At 37.4% G+C, this 17,103-nt stretch overlaps 1 protein-coding gene across 1 annotated transcript in view; it reads left to right on the top strand.

The window, feature by feature from the left end:
• The window catches only part of IL1RAPL2 (interleukin 1 receptor accessory protein like 2), a 1,213,983-nt gene that overhangs the window by 1,178,536 nt on the left and 18,344 nt on the right, over positions 1-17,103 (top strand). The window contains exons 8-9 of the mRNA XM_003801635.1: positions 4,908-5,053; positions 14,596-14,739. Coding sequence (XP_003801683.1) covers positions 4,908-5,053; positions 14,596-14,739 — 290 coding nt within the window. The remainder of the gene's footprint in view (positions 1-4,907; positions 5,054-14,595; positions 14,740-17,103) is intronic.

Raw genomic sequence — 17,103 nt, 5'->3', positions numbered from 1 at the left:
ATTTATCCTATTAGGGTACATGTGAATTTGTCTAAAGGTCGAATATAAATGTCTTAACACAACAATTATGAGAAAGACATGATGGCTATGTTAGCGAGTTGGATGGCTATGTTAGCCAGTTTCAAACTATATATGGAAGCAACACACTGTATCCTATGATAGAATTAATGTACACAATTATGATCTAATAAAAAAATGTAATTCAACCCCCCAACTAAATAATAAATGCCAATCAAAAAAAGAGAGAGAAAAAAAAAAAGAAAGCTTCTTGCTTGCATGGTTTTTAAAGAGAAGTCTGATGTACTTCTTATTCTTTTTTGTTCCTCTGTAAGTAAGGTGGTTTTATTTTTACCCCCTCCATCTTTTTAAAAGATTGTTTTCTTTAATTTTATTCACTTAAAATATGATATGGTTGGTGTAAGATTTTGGTATTTATTTTTGTGTTGCTTGAGCTTCCCTTATTTGTGGTTTGGTATCTATCTTTAATTTTGGAAATTCTCAGAGATTATTACTGTAAATATTTCTATCATTCCTTTCTTTCTTCTCTTTCTGGCATTTCTATTATATGTATGTTACCCCTTTTGAAATTATTTCTAAGTTCTTGTAAATTTTGTTACATTCCTTTTTATTTTTTTCTTATTACATTTTATTTTAGGAGTTTTCTATTGATGTATCTTCAAACTCACTGATTCTTTGGCTGTGAACAGTCTAATGATGAGCTCATCAATGGCATTCTTCACTTACGAGGTTTTGATTTCTAGTGTTATTTTTATTCTTTCTTAGAGTTTCCATCTCTCTTTCTACATTACTGATCTGTTGATGCATATTGTCTACTTTTTACATTAGAGCCCTTAACATAGTAATCATAGTTATCTTATATTCCTAGTCTGATAACATCAAAATCTTTGCCATATCTGAGTCTGGTTCTGATGTTTGCTTTGTCTTTTCAAACTGTAGGGTTTTTGTGTTTTATTTATTAATTTATTTTTTGTTATTTCAGTTTTTGGAGTTTTTTTTTCCAGTTTTTAGATTTTTAACAAGCTTTATAATTTTTTGTTGAAAACCAGATCTCATGTACTGGGTAAAAGGAACTGAGGTAAACAGGCCTAAAGGCCTGAAACTTTGTTTATCTGGCTAAAAGATTGTTTACTGCTTGTTATAGCAATAAGTGTCAGAGGCTGAAATTTCCTCTACTGCTCTTCTTATTATTTCTATTGTTTTGTTTGGGTTTTCCTAAAGACTGCTTCTTAAATGGGATGTGAGATTTGTAGTTTTTCAGCCAAAGGCTCTTGTTAGCATAAAGGAGCCTAACTGATGTAGCAGTATACATTCCATAATTCTATGATGACCCCGGTCTTTTAGTGAGCTTGTAGGCTGTTATTTTCATACATGCTTCTTAGCTTCCCCCTTCACTTTAAGTGAGACTAGAAAGCTAGAGGAGTCTGGAGTTGGGTATTTCATTTCTCCTAAGTAGGTTAAGCTTTGTTAAAACCTAAGTAATTTAGGTTCTTATAAAATAGTTTCTCTCAAGGGCAGACTTTTTAAAGGAGAACAGAGTGTTCTGAGCTCATTTAAAAATGGTTACTTTTCCCTTTTCCCCTGCCAAGAAGCATAAGGGGGACATTTCTCCAATCTTCACACTGACGACATGGTAGGGCTCACATACAATAACTCATGAAAGGTGGGGTCCCTATAAGTCTGGGACCCATGGAGTTTTTAATTCTCAAGCTAGTTATAATGGGCCTCCAGAAATTCATCAATTTAAGTGTTCTTACTGATACTGGCTTCTGCTCCTAGAAATCTGATCCCAGTACACTGTGATTCTCAGTATTTGCCTTTCTGTCAAATTTCTGGGACAGGAGTTTTCCCTCTGACTTCAATTATCTGATGGATCTAAGAAGAGCTGATAATTTTTTGTCTTTTTACCTTTCTCCCTGATTATTTTTTTTATTTTGCCCGTGTTCACTGCTACATGTAACTTACTTTAAATGTTAATACTTGGACTACTTTGCTTAACCCCTCCCCATGGATGTATGCATATGTCCAAAATCTTCAAGTCACATACATTAAATATTTGCAATTTTTTGTATATCAATTATATTTCAATAAATCTGTTCAAAAATAAAATCAAAATGCATGTGGTTATTACCAACACCTCCCAAAAGTCATTCCTTCTGATTTGAAGTATATCCCAGGATTCCCTCACTGTATCCTCCATTTTGAAACCAGTCTCTGTAATGTCTCTCTTTCACACATTCTTTAAAAGCCTGCTGGAAAACTTATGCTATTTATCTAGCCAGAGCTTTCTCAAACCTTTTTCTACACAATTTAGTCAATAATAGTCTCTTCCTTCTTTGAAATTCTGTTGTAAGCATGACTGTACTGTCCTGTTTTACCTCATTCTTTCTATAAATTATTTTCAATTGCATAGGTCTTGTCTCCTCATTTAAATTTTAAAACTTAATGAGAGTAGGGGCCAGGTATTTAAATGTATATATCTCTTTTATAACAATTATCTAGGATAGAGATAGACACTTATTAGGGATTGGCAAGGAATACTTAATGGATTGTTATGTATCAATATTTGCTAAGAAATTATGGTAGCTCTCCAGTGATTTATAGACTTAAACACCAATTTACTTTTTAAGTACAAAAAGCAAGTCACCTCTAGATTTTTCAAGAACTGATAATTAAGACACCTCATATATATTAATAGATGGACCAAGGATCATTTTTCAAACCCTTGCTCCAGATTCTTTCTGCAGCCTGTGAAGAGCTGTTTTTGGAAACTGCATTAGAAACGAAGAAGGAAAGTCTTGGTCGGGAGGAACAGGATCAACTTTCTGCCCCGTGCCTGGCAAAGGCTGTGGCTGCCCGCCATGTGAAGCTTTAAATCAAACTGAATTTGTGGTGTCTAAGCAGCTTCTGGAACTACAGAGGGTTCTTCCATAGCAGGTCACACAGAGCTAAAAGCGTTTGAATGTGGTAGAATTTACCAGTTGCAGCAAGAAAGCGAAAAATCAACGTCAGCCAAGAAGATAGTAAATTTCCTGTTTTTTCTTGGTTAGGTACATGTTGGGAAAGAAAGGGAAACGATATTTTTAGTTGAGAAGAAAAATAATTAATACAAAAGACTAACGGTATTATCCTTACCTGGTTCAGAGATGGTACATAAATATAAAGGGCTTCAAATTTTTGTATGGGAGATTCTCAGATTCTAGGAACTCTCTTCTACCAACCCAACTTGAATCCCTTCCTTCACTCATATAGGAAACAGAATAGATTAAGCTAAATAAATATTAAATGTCAATAAATGTTAAGTACAAATGCTTTTGGAGTAGCCAATATATAAATAATCTATGTTCATAAAATGAGATGTTTATATTTAATAACATTCCTTTGCATCTGCACAGTACTATTTGCTTTTCAAATCACTTTAACCCATTTTATCCTCACAAATGTTAAGGTAAGTATGGTAGCTATTTTGCCCAATTTAAAGATGAGTTAAATTAGGCTATCGTAGAGTTAATGACTTTGTATGGACCCAGCTTGTGCTTGTAAGTGGGAGGTATGTACTTAGAAACCGGTTTTCTCTGAGCACAGTCAAATTTTCCAATTTTATGCTCAATGCCAGTAAACCAGAGGGGACTTTGCTACATTTATACTCAAGTGTCCAAGAAGAAAAAGAGAATTACTTATGGTTCTCCAGTTTTCCATCTAAAGTATTTCATGCTATCAAATTTATTTATTTAAGAACTTACCCCAAAACTTAACTGCAGGATGGTCACCATGTACACGCATAATTTGCCCTTTCTTTGGCTAAAGACAGGATATAGAAAAGAAGAGTTGGGAGGGGACCCACTTCCACCTCATCTGCAAGTAGCTGGCTGTTAGTGAGACTATAACTGTCCAAAGAAACAGGAGGTATACACCTAAGGAAAGAATGACAGCCACTCAGGCCCTTTATGAAGAACACCTGTTCCTGCTGGCCATTCAAAGTCCTTTGTACCTCCACTTGAGAAAGCAAAAAAAAAAAAAAAAAAAAAAAAAAAAAAAAAAAAAAGAAGAAGAAGAAGAGTAAGAAGAAGAAAGAAAGAATAATAGGACTAGGAGAAAAAGTCACATTGAGGGGAGTCACAGCATTTTGGCACACCTCTTGGGGGAGGAACACATTTACAAGAGCGACTTTTGTCTGACAAATGCCATTAATGTAACCTAGTTCTTTGTACCCTCAATGAATCCCCAACAATAAAAAAAGTCACATAGAGCAGGATTTCTCCTATGAGGGCAGAAAGCAGAAGGGCGAATGGAGAACAGTGCCTGGAGAAATCAGAGTCGTGGGAATGTTAGCATCAGGTACGGGTATATGACTGCATTGGACAAAAGCCCAGAGAAAAGCAGAGACTAGGCTTCTCACTGATGTTTGGGGGGACAGAAGGCCATGAAACATCTTCAACCATTCTCAAGGCCCCCTTCTTCACCTCTTTAGCTCGCTACTGTCAAAACTCTACCTCTGACACAAAACCTATACTCCTGCAGATTTTGTCCCTTTATGCCATGGTGCAAAAATCCAGCTGGTTTTCATAAACTCAGTTTGGAACATGGAACTCAATGTTTCCTCCTTTTTATCACAAAAATGACATTAACTTTATTTATCAAAGCCTGAAGATGTGTTAATATGTCATTTTGCTGAGTTAATTCCTCAAATCTTTTCTTTCCCATCCATGCTTCATATCAAGAACCACTTTTTGTGTTTTCATATTGAAGGTCCCAACCACACATACACCCAACCATGACTCTCCATGCTTACCAGAGACCTATATGAGCTGCTAACCATCATAGTCTTTGCATCGATTCTTTTGGCCCAAATTAAGCCAGTTCAGCAAAGAATATTCTCTTTATTTCAGGCTCCTCAAAGAGCATCTTGGAGAAAAAGAAGTTGAGTTGGCACTCATCTTTGATTCAGTGGTGGAAGCTGACCTGGCGAATTATACCTGCCATGTAGAAAATCGAAATGGACGGAAACATGCCAGCGTTCTGCTGCGTAAAAAGGGTATTTATTTTTATAACTATAACCATGGTTTGTTTGGCTACCAATAACTACTGAAGTGAGATATATTTCCTGGCCTCATGTTATCATTTCGTATCAACTTCTATTAACCATTTTGTCCTTTTCAGACAAAAGATCTCTCTTGCTGTGCATATTAGCATAAAATACCTCTGACTTTCAATAACATTAGAAAGTGGATCAAAGGAATGGATTATCATTATGTGTTAAATACAGTGAGATAAAGTGTAGCTTGGTTATAAGTGTTACATAAAACTGGATATGTGTTGACATTCATTATTTCCTCCATATTTTGTCTTTTTATATCTTATATTACTTAAATGGAATGCAAGATATTTTCTAATTGGATGAGAAATAAGGTTGCATTTTTATTCCCTGACTAAAATAATAAATAAAAGTAATTAACAGTACCACATAATATTCTTACAATTGTTATCATAAAGATTATAAACTCTATTCTATAATATCACCTGGTAGGAAGAGGCCTTTACCAGATGCACGTATTGCTAAATAATTTGACATTTATGGAGATTCCTCTCTGGAGTTGGTTCCAGATGAGGTAGAAATTGTCTATATAATCGACAAAGAAAAGAAACTTAAACTTCACAGTGAAAGGAGATTAAAAACAGACCTACGAACAATAATTTCAGCTGGTAGAGCAGCTTCTGAATTGGTTTTTCCCTTGCCACGTCTTGTTTACTGCAAAAGGCTAAATACAGGATGTCCTTAAAATTCATGTGCAATTTAAAATGGTTGCAAATTTTAGACTGCACATGAACTTCATGGACACCTTGTACTTCCTGTATGTGTGCATCTAGCAAAGGTTTTGACAATGTAGCAGAACAAATGTTCTCACTCCAGGTTCTTGTTGCTCAGGCTACACAACAACAGAACAGATTCAGTCGGCAAGGTCAGTAGGAGAAGCAGGGAAGCTTCATTACTCTGAGAGTAATGCTTTTATCCCTCTAGCTGTCTAGCACCACTTATACCATTGGACTTGAATTTATCTCAAAATAGAGGAGTATTTAAGTATGAAAGAGTCTAATATAGAAAGTGAGGTTAAGAAACCCAGGTTGACAGCCACCTGGTTGAGCAGCACTAAGTTGTCTGACAAGACTCTGTGAACTTCAGTTGCTTCATCTATAAAATAAAGTTAATCACATCTACCTTGCAGAGTCACTTTGAGGGTCAAATGATAATGATATGATGGATGTGAAATATACCATGCCCAATAGTGTCTGTTATCACATAGAACTTGGATAATTGTTTCCTTAGTACTTAGTCCACCCATATGAAGAGCAGGCATTGGTTATGTCCACATACTTTATGGAAGGACACTTTATTCCTGTCTGTCTCAGTCTCATGTCAGAGGCAGAGATTCTCCAAGCCAGACCCTGCTGCTGTGCCTCTTTATCCTCACACCTTGGGCTGTGTCTAGCTACTAATAAGCACTCGGAATCCATTCTGGTCAAATTAATAATTAAAGTTCTCTTTTATTTGTTGAGGACTCAGGTGTAACAAGCACTATGCCCAGTGCTACATACATGCAACGAACATCCCCCAGTCCTCTTGGAGCTGATAGTCTTTGGAGCGATTAGAACACAAAGACAAACATTAAACGAAAAATTACACAAAAGAGAATATTACTATAAAAAGCCTGCTGTGAGGGCAGTGCCCGTGGCTCAATGAGTAATGGGTCACCAGCCCCATATACCAAGGGTGGCGGGTTCAAGCCCAGCCCCTGCCAAACTGCAACAGAAAAATGGCCGGGTGTTGCGGCAGGTGCCTGTAGTCCCAGCTACTCCGGAGACTGAGGCAAGAGAATCGCCTAAGCCCAAGACCTGGAGGTTGCTGTGAGCAACACCACGGCACTCTACTGAGGGTGACAGAGTGAGACTCTGTCTCTAAAAAAAAAAAAAAAAGAAAGAAAAATCATAAAAAACCTGCTGTGAGGAAAAATGATGGAAGCCCTATCAGCCAGTGTAGACAGAAATAGCCTTATTTGAGTTTTAAAGTCAATCCATTTCTCTTTAATAAGTATAACAGCAACCAGCAGCCCTTAAAATTCTAAAAATCTTACTCTAGAAACCAAGACACACTATATAACTCTACTGCCTCCCAAGGTTTATATTAGGAAACCTGTCTAAATCATGAGAAACTGATGATATTAATTCTCATCTTCCAAATATTTAAATATTAGAGTTCCCTGGAATTCAAGTCTCTTCTTCTCATTTACTCCCTTGTGATTTCATTCATTCTTTGTGAATCTCGTGGTTTTGTTCACCACTTCTTACATGCTGAGAACTCCCAAATATATCTCTAGCCTGGACTTGTCACCCGAACCCAAGACTTGTATACTCAGTTGCCTATTTAACAATGCCATTTTGAGATTTTGTAGGTATATCAAGCTTAGCTTGCCCAAACAGGATTTATAATTTCTCCTCCCTGTGAACCTGCAGTTCCTGCAGTTCCCTTCTTTATCCTCATCACCATCTGACCTGTTGTTCAGGCCAAAAGTCCTTCGTGTTGCTGAGTGTCATCCTTTACCTTTTCTTTTTCCTGCTTACACTCTTTATCTAGTGTGGCAGTGAATCCTATGGCTCTACAATTAAAGCCTACCCAGACTCAGAGCACCTCCCCCACCTCACTGCCCCACCCTCCTCTGAGCCACCAGCACCAGTTGGCTGGATCACAGCAATGGCCTTCTAACTGGTCTCTCTACTTCTACCCAGGTCTCCTCACAGTCTATGCTTATCACAGTAGCCACAAGATCATTTAAATATGAAAGCCAGATCGTATTATTAACCTGATCAGAACCATCTGATCATAGATCCATCTCTGTTACTATTAGAATGAAATCCCCAATCCTTACCATGTCCTGTAAGGCACTACAGAGTCTGTTTTTACTTCTGATCTCATTTTCTGTTACCACCTGCCTCAAACATTATATACAGGAGCCCCCTTTCTACTCCCTATGTTCATCAAGCACCTGTCTCAGGTCCTTTGTACTCATTATTTCCTCTACCTAGAATACTCTTCCCCCAGCCATCTCCATGACTTCCTTTCCCTCCTCCTACAGGTCTCTGCTTAAGTATTACCTACTCAGTAGGCTTCCCTGGTTATCTTATATAAAATAGTATTAACCCTTCATTTCCTTTCTCCTCTAACTTGGCTGTATTTCTTTTTATTGTATCTATTAGCATTTGATTACATTACATTTTTATTTGCTTGTCTTCTTCCCCCCCACTAAAGGACTAGCACGATGGAGTAAGGGATGGCTAACAGGGATTGGTTAAAAAAGGGTTAGATCTCTTATTTTTGTCTTGACTAATATCTGCCCGGGGTTAACTACATGCAGTTTATCTTTTCAAAGATTTTTACTTTCTAGGGGTTGAACACTCAAAGACCTAGAACCAAAGAAATATTGAATTTTTTTAAAAGAGGACTAGAGGCGTGGCGCCCGTAGCTCAGTGGTTATAGCACCAGCCACATACACTGAGGCTGGCGGGTTCAAACCCAGCACAAGCCAGCTAAACAACAATGACAACTACAACAAAAAATAGCCAGGCATTGTGGTGGGCGCCTGTAGTCCCAGCCACTTCAGAGGCGAGCTGTGACGTCATAGCACTCTACTGAGGGTAAGAGAGTGAGACTCTGTCTCAATAAATAAATAAATAAATATAAATATAAATAAATAAATAAAAGAGGACTAGATATTAGAGAAAACAAAACATAGACCAGAGAAAATATGTTTTGCTTTAAAGGGGCAACAACTATTCTGTTCTAGGACATTATTGTTGTGCTTGCTAGAATGTGGTCCCAGGGATAAGAGAGCGTCAAAGTTTTCAAGTGAAGCTGAAAGACTGGATGTAAAATCTTGTGGTTCTTAAATATTAGTATTCATTTTTTGAAATATTGAATAACCCTCAAAAAGCATTTTTTTTTCTTGTGGCCTATGGTATACAAGTTTGACTCACTGTTCTAGGTAGCGTTAAATTTTTTTTCACTGTGATTTGCAAAAAGATGCAGTTAATCTTCCTTCACTTGGTATTCTTAGGAGCGCTTGACAATGTGGTAAAATCCCCCCAAAAAGCAAGAATCCCTGTGGCTGTGGCCTAAAGATTTCGGTCAGACCAAGGTCTGGCTCATTTTGAGAAACTTCATATCTTTTCAGGGCATTTGGACCTTTTAGGCTTTATCACCCCATACCCTTACCTCAGTGGCAGTGTTCCCACCTAAAATATGAGTATGAGTTGTTTAATGAAACAATAACTTCTTTTTTTGGAGACGGAGCCTCAAGCTGTTCCCCTGGGTAGAGTGTTGTGTCATCACAGCTCACAGCAACTTCTAACTCCTGGGCTCAAGCGAGTCTCCTGCCTCCACCTCCCAAGTAGCTGGGACTACAGGCGCCCACCACAACACTTGACTATTTTTTGGTTGCAGCCATCATTGTTTGGCAGGCGTGGGCTGGATTCAAACCTGCCACCTTAGGTGTATGTGGCTAGAGCCTTAGCCACTTGAGCCACAAGCGCCGAGCCAGAACAATAACTTCTTGATGAGCTGCAAGGCAAGTTTTTAAAATGCCCTAAGTGATCATGATGTGATGAATCCTTTCATAAGGTGAAAAGGCCTTTTTTTTTTTTTTTTTTTCAGTTTTTGGCCGGTGCTGGGTTTGAACCCGCCACCTCTAGCATATGTGGCCGGCGCCCTACTCCTTTGAGCCACAGGTGCTACCCAAAAAGGCCTTTTAAAAATGAAAACTTAACCTCTGATATATCTGATTAACAAGATCAGGTTTTTGAAAGTAAGATATTCCTTACCCATGCATCGTCTACTGCACATACCACTTCCTTATTCTCTGGTGAACTATTTCCCAGCAAGTACAACTAGAATTTCAGTAAGAGGTCCATACTAATTTTTTTCTTTGGTGAGCCAAGAGCATGAACTTAGGCTAAAGAAATCCTAATAGTTATTTCTGCTTCTCTGTACAAACTCACTTTCTCACAAATCAGAGGCATTTCCAGGAATCTGCTACTGCTCCACCCTGGCACCTCAAAACGTATATAGGAAGCTTTCTTAATCTATCCAGGCTGCTATAACAAAATACCTTAGACTGGGTAATTTATAAACAACAGAAATGTATTGTTTACAGTTCTAGAGGCTGGAATGTGCAAGATCAAGAGTCAGCAGATTTGGGTCTGATAAAGACTCATTCCTCATTTTCATCTGACACGTCACCCAAATGGTCTTTATCATCCATATTTTTACCAGCATTCTGATCACAACCACATAGGTAATCTCTGAATAAATTGAGGCTTTCTCTGCTGCTTTCCTCCACTTCTGAGCCCTCACCAGAATCATTCTTTCAGCACATTTCACAGCAATATACCTTGAAACTTTTCTCACCATTACCCATTACACACCTCCAAAGTTGGTTTCACATCTTTAGGTATCTGTTATAGCAGTACACTCCCCCGCCCAATACCAAGTTCTTAGTCTGTTTGATGCTGTAGCAAGATACCTTAGACTGGTAGTATATAAACAACAGAAATTTATTCTTTCACAGTTCTGGAGGCTGGGAAGTCCAAGACGAAGGCACCAACAAATGTGCCATCTGACAAAGGTCCATTCCTCAGAGATGACACCTTCTATGTGATTTTATATGGCAGTTGGAGCAAACAGTCTCCCTCGGACTCCTCTTATAAGGACACTAGTCCCACTCAGGAAGGCTCCATCCTCATGACCTAATCACACCTCAAAGGTCTCCCTTTCCGTATCATCACCTAGGGGGTTAGGTTTCAACACATGTATTTGGAACAAACATTCCTATCATGACAGAAGCCCTCTGGTGGGATCTTCTAACCTGTTTCCCAACTTATGAGTCAGCTGAGCAAGCTCCAAGATTCCAGTCTTCCCTCTCCCCAGTTCCTTGGCTTTAATTGCTATTTGTTCCATCCTATAACATGTGATCTTTGTGCTCACTGTGAAAAAAATATTTATATTCCAACTAAGAAAATTAAAAAGAGCTAGACTTGTACTTAGGGTGCCTAGAAAAAGTGATAACCCCGTAAATATTTGTTGTTCTGGCGACAGCTATCTTCGTGAAGTGTATACAAGACACAACCCAAATAAAATGACTTTTAGGTTCTCAGTCAGGAAATGTTCCTAGAAGTATAGATCCTGCTGAGATTGAAAATGGCAATTGAAAATAGAAGACAAAAGAAAAGCCAGGTGTCATTTGGGTGATGGCAATTCTGCCCTCTGATTATAGGATAGATGTTTCCCTTTGATGTGACTGCCTGGGCTGAATCAAAGAGTAGTGGTTGAGTCTCAGGGCCTAGGTCCACAGTTTTCAACTTAAACAGCCATCATTACATAATATCGTTCAAAGACATTTTTATAACATGGACCCCAAAACCACAAAGATACTTTTTAAACCACGGTTTTCTTCCATAAATTTGCTGCTGAAAAAGGTGTCTGCTACTTGAGAGTACAAATTGTTCCTGCTGCTGAAGTTTTCCATCTACCTAATAGCAACTCTCCTCTGTAAATAACATAGAAATTGCTGAAAAACTTCCCATTCCCTGACTTTGAAAACAGTTGAAAGCTGTTCTTACCAGGGAGAGAGAGAGAAACCAAAAAAAGAGACCAAAAAATTCACAGCAGAAAATGAACATCTTACAACATTAAAAAAAAAAAAATGGATCAGGTCAATCAATGCCCCAAGATGAAAGAGAAGTTGATTTTCAGGATAACAGAGGAAACCATATTCCTCCATCAATTTAATATTAAATATTAATAATGTTTAATTAATGTAAGATGTGAGAAACAGGGAAAAATTGTGATTTGTAGCTCACAGAGGCTTAATAAGCAAGCCTGCTTTATTTCCCACATTAAGGAAGGCAGTGGTTTTGGGGGAGCCACTTTCTATAAAGAGGGAAGGAGGAAGCACTAACGTGTGGTGGGATTTTTTTTTTCCCTGAAATTTGGTGACTTTATTTTCAAAATGACCACCCCTTGCAGCAGGCAAGAAGGAGAGATGGCAATTTTCTATCTCTACTCACCGTGTGTCCCCTCATAATCGTCCTTGTTGGTTACATTTTGTCCTACACAGCAGCCTCATTCTCTCCTTTTCCATCCTTCCCCCACTCTCTTACTCAACGTCAGCGATATTTATTTGTGTTTCTTACAGTTCCACTCTATGACTCTCCTCATTGGCTGTGCTGTGTCTGGCAATCATCATCTCTTCTTTTACTCCACTTCTTTTCCAAGGCTAAATTCCCTCTCTCCCCACAAAACCTAACACTTCTCTTCATATGTTGGACTCCAGGGAAGCCTGGATAGCCCTGGCTATCGCTGGGATAGCTCTGGCTATCGCTACATGATTCTGCAGTACCTTTCAATGAAGTGGCTGAGAGCTCCCAGGTCTTTCATTCTGCCTGATGAATTGGGGTTTATCTTCCTCCCTTAGAACTAAAAGGGCAGAAGCGGTCAAAATTTGCTGTAAGTCGCATGTTGTCAAGGAGCACATGTTCTATGGAAGAACAGGTAGAAGGCTTTCTGTTGTCACTTACACACTTTATACACTGGAGTGTGTATAAAGCCGTGGTGTAAGAAAAAGAGCCTTGATTTTCAACTTAGGAGACCTGGACTTATGTCCCAATTTGGCTCCTTTTTTTTTTGCAGTTTTTGGCCGGGGCTGGGTTTGAACCCACCATCTCCGGTATATGGGGCCGATGCCTTACTCCTTTGAGCCACAGGCACCGCCCATCCCAATTTGGCTACTTTTTAGGTGTATGACCTTGAGTAAGTGATGTAAACTACTGAGTCTCATCTGCTTCATCTATAGATTTGGAGCAATATTCTTGCCCAAAGGATTATTTAGATTTGCAAAGGTGTCCAACCTGCAGCCCCAGGCTGCATGCAGATTATGTGAGAACTATTTCGTGTATCTGTGGTGCTGGATATTGTGACAATTGTGCTTTTTTAAATGCTTATCAGCTTTTATTAGTGTTTGTATATTTAATGTGTGGCCCAAGACAACTCTTCTTTTAATGTGTGAGAAGAAAAAAGGTTAGAGAGCCCTGGTAGATAAGACTGGTTGAAATTGTTATCTATAATGTATTACTTATATGTATTATATGTTTTATTTCTCTTTTATAATCTATAATGTGCTAAATACATCTTACTTATTATGTGAAGCCTGACTAATGTTTCTTAAACAATAATCCTATATAGAGATAGGGACATTCACAAAGAAAGGTTGACTATCTCGTTTTCAAGAGTGATAGCCTGTCATGGTCAGCAATTTGACTTTGACAGTGCCTTAGAATTGATACATTCAGGAAGACTGACTGATGCCAACCAAACTCACAAGGAACTAATGTACAAACTAGAATGTCACCCCCTTTTCCAGTTTCTAGTTACAGGGTAAGCTGAATTAGTAACAAAAGAGTCATTGGTACTTATGCAATGAGATGAAAGGCAGGTTAGCTAATCTTATAGGCAATTTCATTGAATTATGATGACCCCAATGTCCTGGTCCCACAATGGAAAGTATGTCTCTAGTCTTGTTTCTCCCAGTTTTAGCATTTCTTTCCTAATCATTGCTGAACTCTCATTCGAAATTCTTCCCTGACTTTCCATTTCCATAAATTCCATGATACCTTCCCCTCTTCTGATGATACACTCTTTAGATTGGTTAATGTCACTAATTAAGCTACAGGTAAGTCACTGTTCTCTAATGCTGGGAGAATTTATGTCTTTATCCATTATGTGTTGATTTAACTCTTCCAATGCCCAGAGTTCTAGGAAAGCCCCCACTGGAGCAACCTAAGGCTGCTACCAAGCAACCCAGTGTTAGTCAAAGAAGCCAAGTGATTAGCCTGGATTTCTCGTTCTGTTTTAGCTCCACTGGGCATATTATATCACATACTTATTAGAGTCATTTATTCAAATAAGTAGGGGAAATGGATAAGCTAATTTACCCCTGCTTACCTTGTATTAGATATTGTTCCACTGGGATTAAAAGAAACAGTTAAATTCTGCAAACTCATTAGATTTTATTTTATTTTGAAACTAATTTTATAATGTTGTTTCCTATAGAAGAATAGGGCCTGTGGCCTGCGAAGTAGTAATTTTGCTAAGCCAATAAGATAGTTTAACAGAAATGAGAAAATATTGGCCCTGAACCTAGAATAGAGCAGCTTTAATAGTTCTCTGACATACACTTAAAGCAAGTGTATGTATGTGAAATCTGTTATAGACATGTCCAAAACAAATTTGGTGTAAGTATTCCTTTCCAGATAGACTTACCACTTTTAATAGTAAACCAATCGAATCTTTGAAGAGATTTAATTCTACAAAAGTTTGAATCATATAAGGTATCAAGAGTAAAACTACTTCATTAAGCAAGATTCTTCTGGAAGGAAAAGCAGAATGGATGATCTTTCAGACTAGAAAAATATGGAAAGATCCCAAGTGTTGCTAATTTAATATCCTTTTCCTATTTATTCTGTTTTCTCCAGATTTAATCTACAAAATTGAGCTTGCAGGGGGCCTGGGAGCTATATTCCTCCTCCTTATACTGCTAGTAGTCATCTACAAATGCTACCATATTGAACTGATGCTCTTCTACAGACAGCGTTTTGGAAGTGATGAAACTGCTGATGGTAAGCTATCTCTTACTGTTCAAATTCAATTAACAGGCATGCATTTGTGATTAGTTAAGAGCATATACCTATTCTTAGGATATAGACACTGAATCCACAAGTAGCTCAGACGTAGATTATTTATCTATCAAGAAAAAGAGGAAAGGTTACATTGTTTGCATTTGTTAGATAAAGTCCAAGTTGTAATTGGGCCCTTCACTCAGGGGGGTACACTTTTATTCCTCTGAAACAAATAAACAAATAAAAAAAAAACTTTCCCAACTGGGGGAAAAAGACAGAAAAAGAGAAAAGAAGAGAAAATATTAATAGAAGGTAAATGCTGGTGAAGCCTATATGTATATTTTTTGAAATGACTTTATCTTTGTAATGTTCCTATACATTTAAAATTATTTCCAGATAAAAGTTTAACAAGGAGACATTAGCTGGGCAGGAGATAAAACAATTGCTGTCATACTCCTTCTCCTTAGCAAGAAACAAATTAAAAATCCGTTCCACTTTTTGTTCAGAAAATCAAATTCAGGTACAAATCATTTTTAGCCATCACTGCCATCTGTAAAACAATCATGGGAGAAAAAGATTAAAAGCTATAGAGATAGTACTTTTAAAGCTCCAAGTACATAGACCTATATATTTTGGATGCTTATTACAGCAGTCTCAAACAAAGGATAAAAATTCAGAGTGTAGCTTATAATTTTCTTTGGTTTGCTGTTTATGACTTTTAGAAATCTCTTGAATGAAATATCAATAAAGCATTGTACTGAGCCTTGTTTATTCAAACATTCAAAAATGCTTTAACTTTTTCAAGATAAATTGCCAAGTTTGCAACAAAGAAATGATGACATGTCACTCCTTTCCCAAATACTATAAACCTTGGAAATGTTTAGAATGCCATGGGTAAGCCAAAAAATTTTTTTAAAAGAGTCCAATTTGGAAATAATTACTTTTAAAAGGCAGATTGGAAACTTATTTTTCATTGTACTGAAGTTAGTAAACATTATAGCTTGAAAAAAACATTATAGCTTTTGCTTATCTTTTTGAGTTGATGATCTTACATCAAAGGAAAGGAATTAAAGATTTTGTTTTTATATTTATCGTGATACAACAGCAAAATTTTTGAGGAATCTTTGATTTTGGTTTTATTGCTACGTCTTTTGTAAACAATGGTATGAGTTGATTTTAGTGGACTTTCATGTTTTCACAGTAAATTAGAGAAATCCTCTTTGTATATATGTATGCTCATGTTTGAATCTACACATTTACCCAGCAAGTACTACAGATTTTTATTCAGGGATTATCTTCAGAATGAGAAGTTAGAGCCTGTTTCAATAATTATGACATACTCTACCAATATATGTGAACATGTGGTCAATTACTCTCAGTTCCTGTGTACTACAATTAACATTGGAAAATGTGACTTTTTACCTGTACATAGAAAATAACAAGGTGGTATATGTTATTAAAGAAAATGTCAGTGGTTCTCAGGTGCCGACAAGTGGCTAATGTATCTAGTGGGTAAAGTAAAAGATGCGTTGTCTATGTAAAAGAACATGAAAGGGAGGAAGGTTCCTATGATTCATTTGTTTTGAGTCCTGATTAAAAGCAATTTTTAATGTCGATAAGAGATGATAGAATTTATTAGGTTAATCTGCAATAATTAATGACTTTTATCACTTGTACCCAATGACCAAGACTAACTGATCAATTGTAGTATGTACGTGTAAGATTATGTTCATACTAATATGGTAGAAGTTTTCAGGGATCAAATACAGAGGAAGCTCCATAGGTGACCACCTCCCTACATTGACCACCCCCTTAAGTTGACCTTATTTTCATAGATCGGGCATACACTACATGTACGTATCAGCAGAGTAGGCCTAGTTCCTTATGTCAACCACCTCTGTATATTGACCAGTTTTTCACAGTCCCTTGGGTGGTCAACTTACAGAGACGTTCTACTGTATTCCATTTTACATCTTTTTCTCCTACGTGGCCCATGTGGTCAAAGGTATCCAGTTACATAGAGCATTTTAATTAGAGAATTGTATGCATTGACTCTAAACCTATTGTTTGGGGGGAAATGCAATATGGAGAGAGGGTCCTTTAAAGTTAGTTAACCTTAAGTACACAACCTCTGTACCAGCTGAAGAGAGAATAAAAAAGCCAGCAGCGATGTGGTGAGGATGAATAAATTAATTTTAATGCTTTTTTAGAAATATCTAGTTGCATAATGCCAAATGCCAGCCAGATAATCTACCAATTTTTTTATTCATACATTTAAATATTTTAGCATCTTATAGACACAACTTAACTTTATCCACATACTTTTTCTTCATGTTTTCTCTTTGACCACATCTATAGTGGCAT

The sequence above is a fragment of the Otolemur garnettii genome, unplaced genomic scaffold, assembly GCF_000181295.1.
Source record: "Otolemur garnettii isolate 467f Iridium unplaced genomic scaffold, OtoGar3 scaffold00216, whole genome shotgun sequence".
In the NCBI taxonomy this organism is placed as follows: domain Eukaryota; kingdom Metazoa; phylum Chordata; class Mammalia; order Primates; family Galagidae; genus Otolemur; species Otolemur garnettii.
This window is presented reverse-complemented; position numbering and strand designations above follow the sequence as displayed.